The following is a 23,418-nucleotide window of genomic DNA, read 5'->3' as shown; positions in this document are numbered from 1 at the left end:
CTCGCTTTGTGTTCAAGCTGGGGGAACCAAACAGAGGAGAAGGAACATGCACAGGCATTATCCCGCTGGCCAGCCACCAAAAAGGTAATTAAAAACCTCCCCCCGAACAGGTGGGTCAACAAAACCCAGCATTAATTCCTTGGATTGCCAAGGAAATGTGTCTGAGCACAGGAGCTGTCCCAGCAAGTCCCTGGGATGTGAAAGCACATTTCTGTGCTCTGACAGCTGGCCCGTGGCTGTGGATCCACCAGGAGCCTCCAGCAGGACAGAAGGGCCTGGATGGGGCAGGGGAAGGGGGAAGCTTCACAGTCCAGGTGAGCTGGGGGTGCTGCACTGCACAGCTCACATTCCCCAGCAGAGCCCCAGGCCACTGTCACTGGGGCAGCAGAGGATCCTCACAGCCTCCCTGGGTCTGGTTTGGGCAGCAGAGGATCCTCACAGCCTCCCTGGGTCTGGTTTGGGCAGCAGAGGATCCTCACAGCCTCCCTGGGTCTGGTTTGGGCAGCAGAGGATCCTCACAGCCTCCCTGGCTCTGCTGGTGCCGACCCCGAGCAGCAGTGTGAGGCTGGGGACGCTGCTGGAGCCCCAGGCTGGCGCCAGGAGGGGTCTGTTCCATGGCCCAGGGGCTGGAGCCACAGGAAATGATGAGCCAAGGCGGGCTGCAGAGCCAGGAGTGCCCCCAGAGCACAGCCCCATCCGCCCAGGCCGGCTGTGCGGTGCCGGCACGAGGAGCACGGTGATTTACAGCGCAGGCAGTGCCATTACAGCACCGAGCTCGGAAGGAAAAGGTCCATTAAAAGATTGCTTTTAGTATGAAATTTCACCGGAGATACATTTTCTCTTGTCAAGGGCAACAAATTGCCCACGTAATTTCAGACCTCTGTAGTAAACATCCTAAAAATACAGACTTTTGCAGCAAATCACATTATCTTGAACGGGGTTTGCTGAATTCTCTTCCTCTCCTGGCTCAGGCTGGAGCTGGGAAAGTGCTCCAGAAGCGGTGAGCTCTGGCCTGGCCCCAGCAATCTGTACACACCTGCTGAAATCCCAGCGAGCAATTTCACAGCACACGCCTCTCCAGCGAGGAAGGTTCAACATAATAGATGTAAAACTTGGAAACACAAAGGTGCCAGGACATGCACAAGCTGCCAGGAATGTCACCAGATCCCCTGCAAATGGAGGACCTTCAAAACTAAATTAGAAATTATCTAATAGTTCTGATCCTATCTCAGAAAGAAAGATAATCTCTTTCAGCCACCCTTCTATGATCTTGGGTGCTCATACCAGGAAGAATTTGATGTTTTTAGATGCATATTTTTAACTGCAGAGGTGTATTCTGTTCCCAAAACAAGGCCCAGGGAGGCTGTTTGGATCCTCTGCTGCCCACACTAAAAACAAGTTTATAGCTGACGTTAACCTTGCAAGTGTTTTGATAAACTTCTGCCATTTTTTGAGAGGTCAAATTTGTCAAATTTGTCACAAAATCTCCTCTGAAAACAAAGCACATCCTAACCTCCCATGTTTCCTCCAGAGGAGGTGGTGCATCTCTGTTCCATCAAAAGCAGCAAGGGAAGACACACATCCCACCAGCTCAGCAGCACCTCTCAGGCTCAGCTGTTTTTATGTGGATATTCACCTTTCCATCTGCTAAACAATCAGGGAAACTTTGGAAGCTGCTCCCTCCACTCAGGAAGGTCAAAAAGAAACAGGTTTAAAGCACGGGGACAGATTCCCAGCAAAGCCACAGGGCCTCTCAGCAAACCCTTCCATGGTCACCCGAGGTGCAGCACAGCCTGGCAGCTCTCCCAAGGTAACCCAGCTTCCCTCAAACGACCTCTGCAAATGTCAAATCTTCCTGGAATCACCACGCCGCTTTGCACTGCAAACAGAGCCAGTGGCTCGGAAATCCTGCACGTTCCCACAGGAATTCTGTCCCCTGCACGGAGGCTAAGGCCACTCTGCACTGCCCTGTGTGACATTACAGCAACCCAGGGCTGGGGATTCACCCAGCACTCCCTCCTGCCCCAAGTGCAGCCAGAAAGAGAAGCTTCCACCAGTCCCAGGCACAAGCCCTATGAAAAATACCTGCATAGAAATGCACATACATTAAGGCTACAGACCACTGGGTACCTGCCAAAAATGATGGAATACAGCAGAGTTTACTTATTTCTTCTTAATGGCTCCAACATTCCACCTGAAAAATGGGTCCTGGAGCTACATAATTGGGGATAAAAATTAAGCAACAGTTGCCATTTGTCACCAGGGAGGCTGATGGCACACACTGCTCACAGGATCTGGCAGAGCACACCTGATCCCGAGGTCCCTGGTGGCTGAGAGCCAAGGGTGCTGCAGAACCAATGCCTAAACTGGGAGTCCAACATAACACCAAAGTACTACAGAGCAGTAAAGATGTGTTTATTGAACAGTGGGATCGAGCTGCGTCTTGCTTTCCACTCCTAACACCACCTGAACTTGTTTCGGTCACAGGCTCCTCCCTGACCATGAGTCTTCTCAGAAGGCATCACAGTGGGGTCTCAAATTTGATGTAATTTCATGGTTTTGTTGTGACACAGAATCAGGAATGGCTTGGGTTGAAGGGACCTTAAAGACCAGCCTGTACCAAACTCCCTGCGGTGGGCAGGGACACCTTCCAGTACAAGGTGGCTCCAAGCCCTGTCTAATCTGGGTCTTGAACATTTCCAGGGCTGTCCTTCTCTCACCCCTCTTTTCTTGTTGTCAATGGGGCACAATTTTTAAACCAGCACAAGCTCCTGCAGACACCAACGTCAGTAACAACCTCAGATTCTCATCCTGGGAAGCACTGCAAAGCAGAGGGCAGCACAAAGCTCTGTGCTTGTCCCCTTACCCCACATGGGCCTAGGAAACTTCTCCTGTCCCTTCTTTCTCTCCCTGACCTCCTGGCAATGCCAGAAAATAAAAAGAATCTTTTCCCTGCCAAATCAATTCCCAGAGACTGTCACCAGCCCAGCCCTGTTATCCACAGCAGTGGTGGGAGCCTTTCATTCCCACTGCTTCAGCCCAGCTCTAAGTAAGACCTGCCACAAAGGAAGACAGTTTAACACTCTTTAATATGTAAACAAGATTTCAGGAAACTGGAGCAAACACAGAGGAAGAAAAACAGGTTTTATTTACAGATTTCCTGACGCTATGAAGGCACATTTTCATTTCATTCCCATACAAACAGCTCTCTGCTGGGAAGTTCCGCCTTCATCTCCTCATTCACTTCTGTCAGTCCTCTCAAAGGAGGCAAGGAAGTATCTCAATCCTCACGCTTTTTTCCAATCACAAAGCAGCCCAAAATAAACACGAGAAGGCTCTGAACCAGTAAATATTCTTAAGTACTTGACACCCAGTTCCCTCTGAGAGCTGCACAGATTGCACATTCACAGAATACCGGGATTCTTCGCACATTTTCCAGGCCATGTTTCCCAGAATTTACACAGCTTCTTCCAAAATATTGTGCAACATATTACACCACCAGAATACGCAACTGCTTGGCTGGACACACAAGATTGGTTCATTTCCACTTTTTAATCTCTTTCAGGTGATGTTTCCATATATGATTTTTTCGGCCAAACCAGCAATACAATAAAACCATTCCCTAAATCCCCTGAGGAGTTTGAACCATCATCCATTTTGCACCGAGCACCAACTCTAAGAAATTTCTTCTAGGAGAGTCTTGGAAGCGAGTCCAATAAGTTGAAAGTCAATTTAATTCTTTCAAATTCGACTATCAGAAACCTCCAGCCTCACTGGGGAGAGAGAAAATCATATATATGTATATATAGACATATATCTGTGCACACACAGAGCTGTATCTCCTGCCCCCATCTGTAACCCCCAGGAGCCCAGGTAAGGTGGCCAGCACCGCCAGCCACACGGCATCGGCGCAGTTATGACCACAGAGCTATTTTGGTTTTATGCACAGACTTTACTACCACCTTATAAAAGCAGGATTTCCAGAAGGCAAATGGACCGACGTCTCAAAATAGAGTGTTTACATTAACGCTTGGCAAGCAGAGCCTGCAAACAGAGATGAATAGAGATAAGCTATAAAAAACACCGCGGACGTTTACTTGCTGGAATAGGAGCTTGTAATCCAATTTCAGGTCCTTCTGCCAAGTGTTACACACAGCATCTTTGTGTGTGACGATTGCAGCCCCCCGCCGCCCCTCCGCGAGGATCAGCCAACGAGGAGCACGGCAATTCCGGCGGAACGCTCCATTAAAGCGCCGTTTGGATGGGGAGTTACCAGCTGGGTACATCCAAACTCGCTCTCCTTCCATTTGTGAGGGCATTAAAAGATCGGGAAAGGACAATAAATGCTGCCTGAGAGGCACGAGGGATGCCGGAATGAGGGCGGAAAAACAAACCTTTCCTCACCTTTCTGCTGTTAATGGGGAACAAACGGGCTTTGCCTGCGTTTGGAGGCTCGCGGGAGCCCCGCGGATGGAATTACTTCTAGGTAATTAAACGTGTCTGCCTGTTCCACACACAAGACACAAAGTCACATAAAACAAGCCAACCTGAGCCAGCTCTTCCTGGCAGAACCTGAGCAGGATGACCCTGGACCGGTGAGCACAACCCCACACCCCACTGCCATGAGACAGAGCGGGGCAATTCGGCCCCAAGGGCTGACTCCTCCCTCCAGATCTTCACATTTCTGAAAGCTCCTAACAGCCCTGATGACACTGGGGTTTGGTGTTTTTAATGCGTGAAGTTTTGGGTTTAGAGCTTCTAATATCACCTGACATCCGGGAAGAATTCTTCTTCCGCTGGATTTTTGTTTGACACAACACAGCAAAGATCCCTAATTCAGTTAATCGCTCATCACATAAACAAAGAAACCTCTTGAGAGCTAGAGAGCAACACGCACATGTATTTGCAATGCATAAGAGGATATTTTTTTTAAATGGTAACAATGCAATCTATTCAGTGTGAAGAGTCTGGGAGGCCAATTAAATACTTTGGGTTCCATAATTATAATTGCAGTAATGAATAAGAAGGAGCATTACAGTTTGCACAATGCAGTTCCTCCTCAAGTCAATGATTCAGTTCTTGTCTGCTTTCAACTAACCTTTTGTGTCTCTTCATATCAGATCTTGCAGATTATTTTGAGTAGAATAAAAATATCCCCAAATATCCCAGGTAATGTAATACATTTGGCATCCCTTGATTATGCCTACACACAGCCTACAGAAGGGATTATGCACTAAATGGATAACACTCATTTTGATTAATTTTAGACATTAGTGAAAATTCAGCGAGGCTCCAGCTACCATCTGAATGCCCCTGGCAAGCCTGTGATGACAGGGGAAAGCTGAAACTTGATTGCCTGGGGATTTTTGAGGTTTTCTCCCCCCTTGGAAGAGCTTTTCCTGATCATCCTTTGCCTGGAAAGCGGCTTTGGTTAAGGACTCTGCTCCCTCATTTTCTTCCCCCAGCAGCTTTTATCCACCACGTGTCTGCAGAGATCAGCCTTGGGAAATTAAGGACTCACTCCCAGAAAAGTTAACCCCAAACTGCTCCGTTTCTACTCAGAAAAGTGAGAATTTGTATCTTTTGGTTGGTTGGGTTGGATGGTTTGGGTATTTCACCAAACATTCTCAGGACTCCCCCAGTCCTGATGCCCACTGTTCTTGGCTGCATTTTGAGAATCAATCACCTTACAGAAATGCCTGAACTTCTGAGCATTTCCAGATACATGAGGAGATTTTTCCTGTAGAATTATCACATTTGGTAGATCCTCCCCTGTGATTTGTCACCCAGAACAAAGCCTGAAGGACAAGGGGTTAACACAGGGCAGCAGCTGTACAGGCACCTACTGCCCCCTTTGTCTCCAGGGAATGAAAACAAGAGATCTGAACAAATCCAGCTTTATGAATTCAAAACTTCAGACACTGCCTGCAAGAGAGCAAAGCAACATCCTTCATAGATGCACCGAGAAAGGGAAAAGTTAATTTTATTGATGGAAGACCCAAAAAAAGGCAGATCCTAATCTAGGGGAGTGAAAAATCACCTGCTCTGTACAATAAATGGAACCTGGAGCAGCAGACACTGCAGGGATTTATTACCTGAGGAGACAACAAAACCCACCTCCTCCCTGGGGTTAAAGCAAGGTGCTTTTGGACTGTCACTGCTCATCAGGAGCCACTCTGAGGATCTGATCACCAAGGAACACCCTGCACACCGCAGCGTATTCTGCTCGTGTAACACCATGAGAATCAGGTCTTTGGGAAACTGCTGAAGCCAGTGCCTGCCTCCAGAAACTCACCTGGGCACTCTGCCCACCTGAGCACACCTTCGCTCACCCCCAGCCACCCTTGGTTTACTTCTCTTTGGTATTTTCCAGAGAAAGTCTGATTCAAAAAGTCAACCCTCGCCTGGCTGTGGACGGCTCTGAGGCCAAAAGGAGCTCCCCAAGATCACTAATTACTCACTTATTGCCTTCTAACAGGGCAGGGCACAGAACCTGTCACAGGGGCTGTAACCAGCCTCACCAAGAGCCCCACGCCTGCCTGTAATTAACACAGACCTGGAAAAGCCCGTGCTGAGCAGTCGGGTCCGAGCGCACACGGCCACGAGCTGACATCTCCTGTTGACTGAATTAGAGCATCTTCTAATGAGGCTCGCTTCAAAATCATTTTACATCCATTTGCTCATGTCAGCATCAATGTATTCAGCATTATCTACCAATTAGTAAACCGGAAAACATTCTTTAGATAATCTAAAATCTCACTAAAATATTCAACGTGTCATTCATTTACTACAAACTGCCCTATAAAAACAAATTACTGGAACCAGCTGTCACAGAGCAACAAGTGTCTCGGGACAAAGTGGTTTCTAAACCAAGGGCTTTGCAGGACACATGTGATGCACTGGTGTTCTGTCTGCATCTCCAGCAGAACCGGTCACTCCAACACTGTCCCTGTCCCCAGCAAGCAGGTGAAGCCACTGCAGGCACTGATGCCACCAGGAGGATGCAGATCGCTCTTTCCTGGAGTTCAGAAGGACATCCTGGGGATCAGGGGGGAGGGCTGGGAAGGGGTTCACCCTTTGGAAGGATTCAGTGTTTGGGGCTTTGCTTTCTGGCTCCTGGGACCAGTCCAAGGATGCATCACCACGGAGGAGGCACAACCCAAACCAGGTCCCTCAGATGTGCAGTTTGGGGTGAGCTCAGAGCACCGTGCCAGCCCCACAGCCCCAGCCAGGGGCCACTCCAGAAGCATTCCCAGCCCAGCACACACCTTGGATGAGCTTCCAGGTGGGATCATCCACCACCAGGGCAGGGTGAGGATCCATCCCCACCACACTCCTCACTGCCAGGGCCACCCCTTCCACGTGGGGCCACACGTTGGGAAGGACTCTGCATGCCTTGGCAACCACAGGGCAAAACCATTTTGTTTGGGCTTATTTTGCTTTTTTTTTTTACTCAGAAGAAGCAAAACCCCTTGGTTTTCCCTAAGTTTGGCATGTGCAGGAAGGGCAGTTTGGAGGGTGGCTGTTTGGTTCTTCTTTTAATCTCTTGAGCGTGGCAGAGCAGTAAATCTTGCATTATGCTCTGAAGACTGTCAGGTTTGGGCTTCATTTCGCTCTCAGATTAGACTCCTGAAGCAATGAATCTTCCATCACAGAGGCCATTACCAACCCAGTTTTCCTTCATTTTGGACTGCTTTATCCCTGATTGTGTTATCAAACTCACCTCCAGCCGCCTCAGCCGTGAGGGGCTCAGCAGATCCACGGGCTTCCCTGGCCCCACGGGGGTTTGGGTTGGATCCTGGCAAAATCCCTTCCCTTGAAGGGCTGTCCAGCCCTGGCACAGGCTGCTGAGAACGGGGTCACCACCCCCAGAGGGATTTAAAAACCGTGTGGATGTGGCACTTGGGGACACGATGTAGCTGTGGCCTTGGCAGTGCTGGGTTAATGCTTGGACTCGATGATCTTACAGGGCTTTTCTAACCTAAACGATTCTCTGATTCTAAATTACCATATGCAAATTGCGATCATTAAAAGGCATTTATAAAAATCAAGTAAAACAGCCCATGAATATTGAAAAACGTTTAAGTGTTAAGTTAAACGACAATTTTCAAAACACACGAAGGAAATCTGACCGTAACCAACCAGTCCCATGAAATACCATATCTATCATCAACTTTTTAATTACCAATTGATCAACATGTAGACAGTGTAATAGCTTACAGCTTTTAATTACTGAACTATCAAAATTCCAACCAAAAAAGGAACCTCCAGAGATGAAACTGTAATGCTTGATTATTCACTGCTACATAATGAATGATTTGTTTTTAAACAAGATGTCAAGTTCCTCATGTAATCCATCTGGATGTGTGACTCCGCAAGGCTCACACTGCCCATACTAAGTACTTGGGGCTCCTCTTCTCTCATCCCTCCTGACCCCACGAGTGCAGGGTTTTTGGGGGTTTTCCCCCCCTCAAGGCAGAACAGCCCTGAATCAAGGGGCTGCCAGGCACACGAGCTGCCAGACCTCGCTGCGGCCCCAGACCTGCCGCTCCAGCTCCCTCCAGAGGGACAGGCTTCACCTGGGAGGGAGCAGAGACTCCTTCCAACCTGCCTGAGCTCCCGAGGAAGCCTCTCTAAAGCAAGAAGGACATCCAGGGAGGGTGGGCACGGCCGTGCCGCCTCTCGCTTCCCCCGCACGGCGTGCGCGGTGCCGCAGGATCCGGGTACGGCTCCCGGCTCCCTTCCCGAGCTGCCAGGATTGAAGTGCTGCCATTACACCGAGAACTACATCGGGGTGGGGAGAGGCTTTTATCTCTGCCCTAAATTCAGCACTGAGCTGAACATCACATCCACAAATCCCCTTCACACACAACACGACTGGCCTCTCCTCCCATGTTTTATCCTAATAACCGTTCCCACCTCGGAACTCCAAATCACCCGCACAAATCTCCGTTTCTGTGGGCAAATGCACAAGGTTTTCAAGACCATGATCAAGATCGCAGAGCCCTCCACAATCCTCACCCTTTGGAGAGGATTCTGCCAAATCCAGGCCTTTTGCGTTCCGTGAGACATTTCCCAGAAATACTCGCTCGCAAATTCAGGTTTCTGAGTAGGGATGTAAAACATTCTGGAAATAAGACTGTTAAACAAGGGCAGTTCAGGCAGAGCCTGTTAGTCAATTAAAAAGAAAACTAGCAGCAAATAACATATTTGTTCCTTCAGCCCAGTGGCAGCAATGAACATCCCTCGGCCCCAGCCCCTGGTGGATAACCCTACAGATGTTCCCTATGCATATCAGCCCCGAATAGCTGCTGCACAGAACAGCATCTGTTCCCACAAAAACGGGGAACAGGAGCCTTTTATTTTCCCTCCATCACAGCCTCGGAACCCCAGTTGTTGCCAACCAAACCCGACAATACTTCCCCCATAAATTCACCCGCTCCAGCCACATCTGGGCTTTGATTTCCACACGGAAACCACAAGCTCCTTCCTCACACTTCCCTTGGGAAGCTGCTCGCGCGCCGAGCTTGTACAGATTTCCACATAAGAAATTCAGTAATCAGTCCAGGAGCTGTAAGCACTTATGACAACAATATCTATCAACACTTAACCATATTTACAACTAAATCATGTAAATACCAGGCAGCTCTCCTCTGCATGCTGATAATCTGGACAAATGAAGGCTAAAAAAAGCCTCTCCAAGAGGAGACCAGACAAACAAAACCACGTTGGGTGGGAAAGCAGCACCGATAGCACTCCAAGATCACTGCCAGCACCGAGGACACGATGGCAGAGCCCCTGCCTGGTACAGCCACGAGCCCTCAGCCATCCACGACACCTTCTTGTGCTCAGCTTTGTGCATTTCTGTATAGACTTGTGTATTTCGTGTCCATTTCGTAAACATTTCATCTATGGGATCTGTGTATTTCTCAGAAAAACAGGCACAAGCTGCTTCAACACCTACCCAGAGCTCTTCCCTCTCCATCTGCCTTTGAAAGCCGTATAAATCCCAGGAACCAATTTAAAATTAAAAGATCCCAATTTCAGAGAGGCTTTTCTGTCCCCCTCCCTCCCCCCCCCCAAGATGGACCATTTTATTACACCCATTAAACTGACAAAAATGACTTTTCAGCTGGTTCACTGAAATGCCGCTTCTACAGCAGTTTAGGCAAACACTTTCCCAGACCTTTACAAAGGAAAAGTGATTCCGTATGTAATTGGATTTTTTGGCACAACAAAAATACCAAGTTATTAAAACTCTCACATGGCTTTGGATTGTGTCTTTAATGGACGCTGGCATCCTCAACTGCTACAAAGACATTTTACGTAAAGCAACAAGGAGCTGCATTTCCAAAGGTTTCCCAGAGGATTCAGGGACAGTTTTCAGGAAGATTTGCTCTTTGGGCAGTGAAATCCAGGAGGAGAAGGGAATGATCCCACCATTTTCCTCCAATACCCCCCTAGTCCATGCACACCCACCAACATCCACATTAATTCCAGCATAAAATCCCTCATCCCTCAGGATATCCACTGGATTGGCCACTCCACTGGGCTCTCCCTGGGAAGAAGCAAATGACCAGGCTGAAAATAGCTTACTAATCCTCATTTATTTCCTGCAGGATTGTTTCAGCCACTCAAAACCTTTGGACAGGATTTTTACACCCCCACAGACCCCCATCACCCACAGAGAACTATTTTCATTTCCTTATCCTGCCTTGTCCAAAGAAGTCAGATTTAGAGGGGTGCAGTGCAGGAGGGGAAGGAGAGGCAGGATCAATGACCTGTGAATACAACACACATGATATTTATTCCAGTAGGAACTGAAGAAGAGTCATTCTGTAGGAAACACTGAAATCCCATTTAATGGGACTCTTGCTAAACCTCCCCTTTCCTGAATAGAAGTGAGATCAACAGAGCCACCAAACCTCAACACAAAACAGGGTATCCCGAACCTGACAGCGTGACCAGCCTCCCTGAGCTGCACTCCACACACATCATGTCGTGTTAACATGAAAATTCTGGCTCCAGCTTGCACATGAGAGCCTGGAGGAGGAAGCCATCCTTTAACTGTGCATCCAAAATTCTCCCAGAGTGATTTAAGAGCCACGGCACTGGGTTTGCCATAAACCCTCTGTTTACAAGGCTCCACGGATTCCTACAGAGCAAGAAGTGACTCCAAGTATTTCCTTATTCCTCATTTTGGAGCGTCTCCCCCTTTCCCTGGTGATGTCTGAAGGGAACATTGTTAATCTCCTGTCTATCCCACTTTAATCTTCACCCTTCCCAGGGAGAGGCGCGACTCCGCTCCTCGTGCTGAGGAAGCAATACCTGGCAGTTATGGATTCAGGGAGTTGATTAAACCTGTACCTTCTGTTAAAGATTCCAGGGAACGATTAAGGGTGTAAGACCTTTAAATCGAAGGGAAAGCTGTTTTGTGTGGACAGAGCTCAGCAACCTCAGCGTGGGATTCGCTTTCGGTGGTTCTGCCTACTCGGGGATGAGTAACGTCTCCTTTGGAGCCACCCACAGACGAGGAGCTGAGGAAAACTGGTCTTTAACTGTGACAGGGCAAGAAAAGCCACGGTGTGTCGTGACCCTGCAGACACAGACTCTGAATGATGCAACTCTTCATTCCAAGCAGTCTGTAAAATCACAGTAAACCAAGGGCAGAGGAGCGAAGTGCCAAAGGGGAAATCACGCTCACATTTCACGCACCAAGAGAAATCTTCCCCGCATCCACCCTCCACCAGTGACAATGGGCAACGCAGCTCCTGCTTCATCCCAGCACCACAAGCACCTGCAGGGCCAGGGGTGTCCCAGTGCCAGCCAGGGATCTGCACCGCTCCCACCCTCCAGGGCAGGGATCCTCGGCAATCAGACTGCACAGCAACAAACCAAGGTGCCAAAGGAATGAATCTGCCTGGAGAGCCAGAGCTGCTGGCAAGCCCACACCAAGACAACTCTTCCCAAGGCAAGCGGGGCTTTGGCTTCGTTGGCTCCTGCTGCGCCCACCCTGGAAAAGCTGGCTGGCTCCGAGGAGTCCTAACAAACCCAGCATCCGCAGCAGCTCCGCCTGACGAAGCTGACGGCCGGTGATGACAAGCATTCAGAGCTCTGATGGTTGTCAAGCAGCTTCCCCCAGCGCCAGGGAGCCCAGCCGGGCTGTCAGCAGGAGCCGCTAACGGGGGACGGCGTTGCTGGGGATCGCAGCGAGCGCGCTGCCCCGTCACGCGCGGCCAGGGCTCTGGGCACGACGGCGTTTGCAGAGCTGCTGACACCCAAACCAGCCCAGCGTGCTGCCTGCTGAAGAGCCTGCGAGTGCGTGGCAAGGCCTGTCCTCCAGCAGCTGAAAACAGCAACTAATTCCATACAGAGTGGGAAAAGCAGGAGGGGCAGCCCTCGGGAGCTTCCCTGCTTCCACCAAGCTTCTAACATCATGTCTGCATTAACCAGTGCGAATGAAGACGTCAAAGAGGCAATGGGAGCACAGACAAATAGTTCCAACTGTGTTTACAAGCAAAATAGCTTAGAATGAGAATACAAACCAAACCCAGCTAACAGCAATAGCTCTCTAAATGTGGATATTTCAGGTTCTCATTACTTTGAAACCAGTTAGGATTAGCTGAACAACCTCACAGCCAAACTCCAGGAGCAGTACAGGGACTCTGTGACCACAGGCACTGCAGCAGTGCAGGTGACAGTGCAGATGCTCTGGAGCACTGCCAGCATTAAGGACTGGGGTGGGTGGGTGGATGGATGGATGGACAGACACTGCATGAAGAGAAGCCTCTGCAGATGAGCCAGCAGCTCTCCCCCCTGGTTTGACCCAGCTAGACCATTTCAACACCTCTCCATAGACAGAGTTATCCTGTGCCACACCAGGGCAGCGAGGTGGGAATGGCTTTAGGGAAAGTCCAAGGTCAGGGATGTATTGGCATCACAGAGCACATCCCAGAGCAGCATCACTGTGATAAATGCATGAAGTGAGAGCGCTCTCTCTGCAGAATTAGGGACAGATGTGCCTCTGCTCAGCTACAAACCCAGGGCCGTGGGGGCACAGGGAGCCTTTATTTCTGTGTGTTAGCCCAGAGGCTACGCAGAAAGTTCCCTTTCCAGCCCAATTCTCACAGAGCCTGGCTTTGCTGCAACCCCAGCTCCAAAGCTGAACACGAGTAATGTTGAAAGTGCTCTGCCAGGGAAGCTGCCAGGCAGCCTCATTTAAAAACAGGGAAGCGGCAACAAGCAGTTCCTCATGCTTGATCCGATTACTCTGATCTCTCTTTTGACGCTGCAGACTCAGACTCGTATTTCTATTGCTGCACGGGGGGAGAAGGGGAGGGAGGGAATGTCACTTTGCTGCTCCATATTTCTTTCTTCCTGCCACACTTTGGAGAGGGGTAGAGGCTGCAAGAGCTGGATGGGAGTGGGGGTCTGGGATGCACTCACCTTGCAGGTGAGCTGCCACAAAGGCCAGTGGTCCCCATGGTCCCCCACCCACAGCACCAGCACTCCCAGACCCGCCTGGCTGGAGCTTGCCAAGCCCAGTATGGTCTCATGCTGCCCAAGAAAAATTCATCTCTAGAAACAGCATCACTGCTCCAACAAAAAAGTTTCTGTACCAAATGCTGAGGTCTCTCAGGTCCAGGAGAGACACATTTGGGATGAGCACCCAAGTGCATCTGTGTGAAGGGAAGGCCCCCACTGCAGAGCCACCGACTGGAGAGCCCTGCTGACAACGTGGGGAATGCAATGACATTTCCATTCTGGAAGCAGACCTTGGAGGAGATCATAAATCAGATTCAGGCACTCGCTAACTGCTAGAAGAGGACACCATGAGATCAGAGTGGCTTATTCCAGCCGTAACCTGAACCCAGGCGTTTATACACCGAACTCCTGAAGTCTGAGCACAGCTTTAGGAGACAAGTGTAAGCAGCCTTGCCTCTGATGGGTGATTGGTCTCTCCCTGATCTGCAGGTAGAGATCTCCATCCCTCACGGCTGCCACTGCTCAGCCAAGGGCTCCAGAAAATGGGACATTTCCTAGGGAAGGTCCAAGCCAGGAGTGCAACTGCTCAGGGCAAACTTCACAGCTGGGATTGGAAGAGGAGGAGAGTTTCCAACACAACTTTTTCCCATTGCCAGATGCACACCTGGGCTTTAAAATATACTGGTAGTTGTTTACTGTAAAGAGACTATTCCCCCTCCAATGCTGGCACCTGACTGGAACTGCCACTGAGAGGGGAGGGGGGACCTGGGCTGTGCCACTGGGGCAGGACCCACAAACACGGGCAGGACCAAAGCAAACCCACCACAAACCTGCCAGGAGGCAGCACCTGCATGTGAGACTGTCAGCAAACCCGCAACACCAAGGCGCTGCCAGCACTTCCAGGGACAAAAAAATACCTAAAAAAGCAAAACTAAAGACATTTTCCAGTTAAGCTACAGCCCACAAAAGTTTTATATCTCTGAGCAAAGAGATGTGCCTAAGTATCTCTTTGATCCTTCAGACTGGAACTTAATGGGGTATCAAATATTCTACTGATTCACCTTGAGAATTTGGTAAGGGCAAAGTCTTTGTAATGCTCAAGTTTTGAAACCACAGAAGAACACAGTAAATTAAAACCACACCACAGGGTAAAAATAGCCAGCCCAACCCTACAGAGGGACATTGTTGGTTTAAAATAACCAGGAGTGGAGGGCAGCAAATGTCCCTGGTACGAGCCAGCCAAGTGTTTTAAATGCAAGCAGCCAGCAGCCACAAGCTGCGGCTTCGAGAAACCCCGAGAACCAAATCTCCTTGGGGATTTGTATTCCTTGCTGGAATCTGGAATGGGTGGAAAAGACTGACATGAAGCTCAGAGCCTCATCCAGCAGCACACAGTGGTTTGTAGGGCTCCCCAAGACCCAACTCAACACCCTGCAGATGCGAGAGCCTGATGCACAACACAGCAGGAAATCCTACGGGTTCAACAGGTAACGAGGACACCAGGAAGAAGAAAAACAGTTTTCACAGCAGAAAAGGCTGACAGAAGGCAGTCACACATGGGCAGGGCCGTCAGAGGACTTGCCTGCAGCCACAGTATTGCAGCTGGGGCTCACCCTGCCCTCGCAAATTAAACGCTGGAATAACTAAATGCAGCTGGTGGCCAAACCACAAACGCCGGCCGGGCACCGCGCGTCCCGGCCGACAGCTCACTGCGCTCCGGCTCCCGCAGCTCAGAGTCAGCCCCCGTGGTATTTCCCTTCCGACTCCTCGCCTGCCACGCACCCAAAGCCACCCTTTTCCCCAGCACGCTGCCCCGAAGCGCCTGAGCCCACGCTGGGCGACCTTCAAAGCGTTTGTGGTGGAGCTCCCCGGGAACCGCAGCAGCAGCTGCTCTCTGCAGCGTGCAATTACATCCCGGGAAAGAGACTGATTTATGGAACTTAAACAAGTACATACCACTCCTAATTACAACATTCCACCTGGGGTCTCTCCTTCATGGCAGGTTTCCACAGCGTCCCTTTATTTAGCGCCGGTGGGTTTGCACCTCACATTGTCCCCCGGAGGAACAAGCACAACTTATTTTTTTTAACACGTAGCATCCAATTTCTCGGTAGACACTGGCTGCGTGTCCAGCTTTGCTTGTGCTCTCAAATCACTGTGTTAAGTATTCACTTCCTGGCTCAGCTCCAGGGAAGGCTGCAGCTCCTGGAGCCTGCTCAGATCTGGAGCCGCAGACAGGAGCCGAAATCCTGTTTGGATACAGGAGGGAGCCTCCGCTTTCCTGACAGAAGTACCAGCAAGTACTACCAAAACCCACAAGAAGAACAGGTTTTCAAAACCCCTGTACAAAGTCTGACAATAATCCCTAGAAAAACATTCAAGAGAAACATCCAGAAAACTCTGCCTACACGCAGGAAGGTGGGTTTGCTTTTTACGAGCAAACGTGCTCTGAGGAGCACTTGGATGGTCCATTCAAACAGAGGGTGCATCCAGGCTGGCACACAGCTTTTACTCCGGGCGGCCTCAGGCAGACGCAGGGTTAAGGAGCTGACCCATTTTCCACCCAGCAATAGGGCAGAGAGCTCACCGACGGCAGGACACGGCCCCACCGGCCCTGGCAGGGCTGGGGGAAGGCTCGCCAAGCGCCAGGCTGAGGAGCCAGAGCTGCTAGATCACAAAGCCTTCTTTATTTACACACCAGGAAAGACAGCACAAGGCAAACAAAGGCGACGGCAGCGCAGCATCAGCAGCACGGCCGCTGACACGGCCGGGGGTCCCCGGGGGAGCGCGGCTCTTCTCCGGCCTCCTGTCACCGCAGCCCCCTCTGTGCACCAACAGCGGCCACCTGTGCCAGGGCCAGCCCGGGGATGTCCAGCCCGGGGATGTCCAGCCCAGGGATGTCCAGCCTGGCAGTGCCCAGCCCGGGGATGTCCAGCCCGGCAGTGCCCAGCCCGGGGATGTCCAGCCCAGGGATGTCCAGCCTGGCAGTGCCCAGCCCGGGGATGTCCAAACTGCAGAAGGCGCTGACAGCCGCCCCCTCCTCAGAGCGGGGCACGCACGGAGCAGAGCAATGTCCTCCTCGCCTTCCCGTCCTCAGGAGCCTCCTTGGCAGTGCCTTCAAACCAGATTGTCGTGCTTATAAACCTGGGCTCAACTGCCTACACGCAAGACAAATGAGCCCAAGCTGCAACCCAGATGGATCGCTTTATTCCCCAGCCCCTTCCCCGCCGGTGTTTGCGTCGCATGCAGAACGCTGTTGCTGAAGGCCAGGGACGAGCAGACTCGCTTGCATACAAAGGCTCCTTGGAAACTCACTCTGTGTTTACAAAGGAGCCTGGCTCAGCGCAGCCGCTCTGGGAGCGCTCGCTGCCCTCGCGGGGGCTTCTCCCGGGCCCCTTGGGGTCGGCGGACACGGAGGCTGCAGCCACCACCAGCCCTGGGCAGCTCCTCGCCAACGCCGTCTCCAAACTCCTCCTGTGGCTTCTGCTGGAAAGTTGTTTCTCCCTGAAGAGCCGGGTGCCAGCGCAGACGGACTCGGAGCCGCAGCCCGGTGCTCTCCTCAGCCCTGGCCCTGCTGCGCTGGGGCATCGGGAGCTGCATCAAGCGCGAAGCCTCCAGAGCAGCTGGAGAGCGAGCACAGAAACGCGGATCCACCCGAGCGCACAGGCTCATCCCAGCCCAACGCCTCAGCTCCAGCTCCAGCTGCTGCCTATCGCTGCTCCCATCGCCCCCATGAAAGGAGGCAGCAGAACCCCGAGCCTCAGCCCGCATCACGGGGTGCCACCACGGCGGTGACACGGCGCTGGCACCGCTGTGCCTCGGGTGGCAGCCGTGCGGGTGACACGGCAGCGCTCCGCGCCCGGCGCCGCTGCCACACGCTAATTCTCTCTTCGCACAGCACCGGAGCTAACGCTGATAGCTTGGAAAAGGGGCAGAATGGGGGGAAAAAAGACGTCCTCAACTGTAAAGAAATTTTGCCTAAACGCAGTCAGTCTGGGATTTTATCCCGCGATTCACAACACAGCATCACAACCATGAAATATGTGTCTTCCACGAAAGCACCGCAACCCCAGCTCCCGCCGCACGGCGCTTCTCACCCCGGTGCACGGGTCCGGCACAGCCTGAGCATCCAGCCCTGCTCCTGTTGCCCTCCAGCAGCTCTGCCATCCCAAATCACAGTCCCACCCGTTGGCTGGGCAGCGGTGAACAGGCTGAGCCTGCCGGGGGATCACTCCGGCCTCCAGTTAAAAACTGCTCTTAGAGAATTTGAGGTGATCGAGACAGCAAAACAAAGGATGAACGCGGCCGTCCTGGAGCAGGGCTCGTATTTCCATCCTGGGCGTCTCTCAGTACCGGGGTCCCCGGGTCACACCGGCGGGAGACTCACCAGGCAGCGACAGGCACGGAACACACAAACAGCACCTTGTGACGAGACACCCGAGAAGCCACAAGACAGCGAGCGCAGGCAGCCCGGCAGCCGGAGCGGAGCGTTTCCGCGGCTCACAGCGCACAGAGCCGCCGCCGGGGCTGCTTCCCTCCGCCCCGGCTCCCCGCAACGGGCTCGGGGCTGCGGAGCGCCGGGACCCCCGGGACCCGCCGGGACCCCCGGGACCCGCCGGGACCGGGGCACAGCCGCCCTCCGGGGCTGCTGCCAGCGCAGCCCTTGTCGGAGCCGGCGGGGAGGGCACCAAACAAGCTGAAAGCGACCCCGGCGCTCTCCCCCCACCACCATCCCACCGAAAAGGCCGCCCGGGAAGAGCGGGGAAGGCATGGACATGTACACAGGCTGTGAATAAAGCTCTTTGTTCGCCGGGCTGGCGGCCCCTCCGTCCCCCCTTCCCTACGAGCGGGATTCAACAGATCGCTCAATGGCCTCTTGTTCTTCCCAAACATCCCGGACACAGCCCCGCTCCTCCGGCCGGGTGCCCGGTGCCGCCCCACGGACATACTGGAAACGTGAACGGCGTTAACGGGGGATGTTCGAACCGAAGCCACCGGACACGAGCGCAGGTCGCCGCTGCGGCTCCCGGGCTCGGCGGGGAGCGATGGCAGGCTGGCTGGGGGGCTCTCCCAACGCACCGGGGACACCGGAACCGAGGGTGCCGCGGAGAGGACCAGCTGGCCCCGCTCAGGGCGCGCTGTTAGCCTCATTCTATCAGCGCCCGCTCCAGCCGCAGCGCCCGAGCCGGGCGATCGCCCCCAGCGCGCCCAGCTGGGCGGGGGGCGCGGCTGCGGCAGGGGGCACCGGGGGAGAGAGGAGAGGAACGAGAGAGAGGGGAGGCGAGGGAGGAAGAGGCAGAGGAGGAGGGAGAGCGAAGCGTCGCGCAAGTTCCACTCAGATTCCAACAGGTTCCCCGCTCCCGCAGGGGTGCAGCATCCCCGCGCCGCCGCAAACACCGGGGGGGCGGAGAGGGGGGGATAGAGGGGGCGCGCAAAGCAATTAGTTTTTAATTGCGGGGCCGCCGATGACCCCCCGAGCAGAGGGAGAAGCCGCTTCCATGGAAACCGGCAGCGGCTGCCCGCTCCGCACCGCCACGCGCGGGTGAGCCCGCCCGCCGCCGCCACCGCCGGGGGCGCTTCCCCGGGACCTCCGCACGCTCCGGGCACGGCCCGGGGGCCACGGAGAGCGGGCGGGCTCGGTCCGGCCCCGCCGCAACCGGGGCTAGCCGAGCGCCGCCGCGATGCCCGAGCGCGAACCCCCGCTCCCCGCCCCGGTACCCCGGTACCCCGGTTCCCCGGTACCCCGCGTCCCTCCTACCTCTGGGGATGATGGCGGCGGCGGAGAGCAGCAGCAGCAGCAGCGGGAGGAGCCCCGGGGCGCCGCTGCCCGCGGGGCCGCTGGGCTGGGCGCGACCCGCCATCGCCGGCACCTGCCTCGCTCTGTCGCCGCCGCGCACCGCCCGCGGGAGATGGCGCGTCACGGGGCGGGGGTTCGGCGGCACGCCCCGCGCTCCGCCCCGCCGCACGGGGGGCGCGGGCGGCTCCGAGCGCGCCGGGCCCGACCCCGGGCAGCGCCGTGCCGGGGCCGAGCCCCGCGCCGCCGCCCACCCGCACCGCCGCGCCCCACCCGAGCCTTTCTCCCCGTTCCCGGCCTTTCCGGGGCCGTGTGGCCCCCGCCCGCCCCCCGCAGCATCCTCCTCCCGGGGGTACCACCCCGCCGTCCTTCCTCCCGCGGTGCGCCCCCGCCGGCGCTCTCGGTCCCGGGGGGATCCCGCTCAGCCCCCCGCGTTCAGCAGCGGTTCCGCAGGGTCTGTGCCCCCTCCGTGCCCCCCTGCGCCCTCCCGGCGGGCCCGTGCCCTCGGGCCGCTCCCGGCTCCGCTGGAGGCGGTGTTGAGCCTCGGCGGCCCCGGGGCAGCGCACAGGCCGGAGCCCCCCAACAAATCCGCCTTTTCTGCGGGTTTCTCACCCACGCCACGGGTTTAAACGGAGCAAATGAAGCCCCGGAACTGCCCCCTGCCGTTCCCCCGAGTGCTGGCTGTAACACCCGGCACAGCGAGCGGCCGGCATCGCCGGGGACTCGTCCCGCCCGGAAAGGCTCCAAGCTTTCCCCCGCCCACGGCACCAGGAACGGAACCGCAGAATCGCTGGCAATGGGTCCATGCAAGCGTTAATGGAGCAAACGCAGAGCATGTCAAATATTCCCAGCCTTATTAATTAGGTTATTCCAAGTTAACCTGAGGCAGGTGAATTGTCAGTTCAACTTTATCATCCCGGATTCTGCCAAGCTTGAGGTTAAAACCGCCCAGGGCAAACACTGCATCACACCGGGGCTGGAGAGAGCTTTCGCCCTTTGGAATGTGAAACCAAGCTGGTTTCACACCCAAGAAAACCCAAAATGCAGCCGCCTGAGACTTGGTTTGAGGCATCACCCGTCCCCATGCCACTCTCTGTCTCCCATGATGACAAGCCTTTCTGCTCCATAGCCTTGCCAAACATCTGTTTTCTGCTCAGCAAGCAGAGCTGTGGGCCACCAGAACCATCACAATTCCATAACTAAGCCAGCTTCACCCCAGTTAGCGAGAAAGCGCTTGTCTTATGCTGGGACCCCAAATTCCCTCCTCTCCAGGAGGACTCCAGCCCCACTAAGCACAGCAGAGCAGCTCCAGTGGCTGCTGTGCCATCCCGCATCCAGGTATCCTGCGTGCCTGTTCCTAATTGCACAGTGCAGCCCCCCCTGCACGACACCACACACTGCGACCTGCTGCGGCTCACACATCAATTGAGAGACAACCCCTATTAACTAAACAGGTTTATAATAATTCCAGTATTCTGAGGGTGAGGACAATAAGTAGTAGGAAATACAATTTGCATAATAAATATCAATATCACAACAGCTAAAGCAAACCATGACAAATTATCTGCTGGTAAATGGCCGGGAGATTATAGAATGCAAATTGCAAATGCTGAACTCTAGGAAATGACTTCCCTAACCTCCCACGTCTCGTTCAGCAGACGGAGCGGGACTCGGGATGGACTCAAACTGGTGATGTTCCTGCTGGAGACGTCTTAGTGCCTTCCATTATGCATCAACTTTAATTTCAAGAGGAAAGCGATTTCCTCTGTCCTGGAAGCTTAGCCTCAGATTATTTGTCACACAGTGTTTAGCAGTGGTGCTGCTGGCCCGTTGGCAGTGATTGAAAGCCGTATCAAATCAAATCACCAGCAGCCAGGGACAGCACGGAGCTGGGAGTGGCAGTGGGAGCGCGGGCACAGGGGCTGGGGCACAAAGGACCATGGGGACTGACCTGAGCCACGAGCACAGGGGTGTAATCGAGAGTGTCACGGGATGGTCACTCCCTGAGTCCTGCTGGCCGAGTGGGCACTCGCTTCTGAGACTCACTTGTGCCAGGGATGCTGGAAAGCCCTGTGCCAGCTCTGGAGCGAGGCATGAGGCCCAGGGAAAACCCAAGGGCCAGCAATGCCTGTGGAGGCCACTCCAGAACTTTGCATCGGAGTGAGGAGAGGAGCCCGTGACAGAGGAGAGCTCCCAGGACACTGCTCTGAGCTGCCAGCAGTGAGGCCTGAAGTGCTGCATCCCCTGAAATTGAGCTGTCCCCAGGCCACAGCTGCAGCTGTAGCAATGCCCACACCAAAGATCAGCTTTCCTGGCCTTGACACGGGTCAGGAGCAGCAGGAATTCCTCCTGGGAGCCTCACCCGTGCCACTTGGAGACCCTTCCCATGTGTCATTCTGGCTCCCCCCGCTGCGGTTTAGCACATCTCAAAGACCAGATGGTGTTTTTGCATTTTAAACCAAATAAGCCATTGTTTGTTAATTCAGCCTTTAAATCAGAGCAGAAATGAACTTAAAAATGTGAATTCCAATCTGTGGTATAATTCCAGAGACAGAGCCAAGCCCCACAGTTTGAGACACAGAGAGAGAGGCAGGAGAAGGATAAAGGCGATTTGTGCTCTATCCCCCTGTGACACAGCACAGGACAGTGGCTTGGATGTGCTTGGAGTGGCGTTTGGAAGCAGGAAGAAGCAGTAGATCCATGGATGAGCAGCAGCTGCTGTCAACACACTGGGCCAGGGATTGGAGTAATCCTGGTGCAAACTGGTGCCAGTCCCACCACTGCCACCATTGGGAACGGTCTTAGGGGACACAGCATCACCCCAGGGGTGGCTAATTACAAATAACTGGCACTAATTACATCCACTGCAGAAGAACTTATGGTAGAAGCCATTTACAGGTGGGATTACAAAACCAATGGTCAATTAGTTGCCCTTCCTTGGTTTCACAGATGGACAGAGGGAGCCGAGGTGCTGATCCCCACATCCACAAAGGGAGGGAAAAAGAACCCAGAGCCACCCAAGCTTTCCCCCTAGAAAAGGGCGATCCCACAGAACTTGTCCAGGTGCAGCAGGAGTCGCCATTCCCGTGTGGCTCTTTGAGCCTCACATGAAAGGTGCTGCAGAGACCGCGACCAAACCGCTTCCCCCACACCTGGCAGTGTTTGTTCTCTCACCATTTTCTGTCAAGAGAAATAAAACAGTTGTCGATCTTGGGGAAAGCGCCGGCTCTGAAATTTTCAAAGAGCTGCATGGAACTTTAGGCACACAATTCACATGAAAGCGGCGCGGGGCTAAATCCTGTGTAACTCTTTGAAAATGGAGGAGTTTTGTCAAAAGGAGGCCACAGAAGAAATAATCAAGTTATAGCATTTCGGATTTAATGCCTCTCCTGAAATACATCTCGGCTCTTGCTGGGTGTGCCACCTCCCCTCTTCCTGCTGACCCCGGTGGGACCACAGAGCATCTCCTCACACCTGTCCCCAGCCTGGGGAGTCCAGAGACGCCTCTTTTAACACCAGCTAAAAGTGCAAAACCTAATTTCCAGGCGTTCATGTGCTGTGACAAAGTTGTGGTTGGCCACGCTCTCCCTCCATAAATTCAGGGTTTAGTTACAGCACAAATCGCTCCCAATATATTTTATTTATCTGCCTTCCACTGCAATGAGCAACGAATTTGTTCAAAGTTTCCAGAGGTAAAACGGAAGCTGAAGCTCAGAGCTGTGCCAAGGACAGAGGGAAGGTGGGGCTGTCCATCTCCACCAGGGCTGGGAGCTCTGGGGGTTGGTGCCCAGTCCTGTCACCCAGAGCAGTGGTGTCACCTCTGTAGCACACAGGTCCTGGGCACCCACTGCCATCACCAGATTTTCACACAGGATCTGCACAATCTGCAAATTCACACGGAATCCAGCCCCATCCCCACTGGATATTCCCATTAGTCCCTTTCCTGCAGGTGTGGGGGGCTGTTTTTAAATTTTCATTTTTGTTTCTAGAGCTAAAAGATTCCATTTAATTATTTTTGAGCCATGAATGTGACAATAAAACGCAAAAGTCTTTTGATTTTGGAGCAATCCTATTGAAGATCTGAGGGGCTGTCATCAGTGCAGCATCAGTCTTCATTATCTGATTCTTTTTTCAATTGG

At 53.4% G+C, this 23,418-nt stretch overlaps 1 protein-coding gene across 5 annotated transcripts in view; it reads right to left on the bottom strand.

The window, feature by feature from the left end:
- The window catches only part of CADM1 (cell adhesion molecule 1), a 133,298-nt gene extending 113,860 nt beyond the window's left edge, over window positions 1–19,438 (bottom strand). For 3 of the 5 annotated variants that reach the window (XM_086860963.1, XM_086860966.1, XM_086860967.1), the window contains exon 1: window positions 19,244–19,394. In XM_086860963.1, the coding sequence (XP_086717089.1) occupies window positions 19,244–19,346 (103 nt within the window). In that variant the 5' untranslated portion in view covers window positions 19,347–19,394. Of the gene's footprint in view, window positions 1–19,243 lie in introns of all 5 variants that reach the window. The other 2 variants (XM_086860965.1, XM_086860964.1) reach the window with 2 other exon arrangements.
- Window positions 19,439–23,418: the final 3,980 nt, after the last annotated feature.

The sequence above is a fragment of the Cyanistes caeruleus genome, chromosome 23 (assembly GCF_971803275.1).
Source record: "Cyanistes caeruleus chromosome 23, bCyaCae1.hap1.1, whole genome shotgun sequence".
Lineage (NCBI taxonomy): Eukaryota > Metazoa > Chordata > Aves > Passeriformes > Paridae > Cyanistes > Cyanistes caeruleus.
Note: the sequence above shows the minus strand (reverse complement) of the source record. Positions and strands in the feature narration are given on the sequence as shown.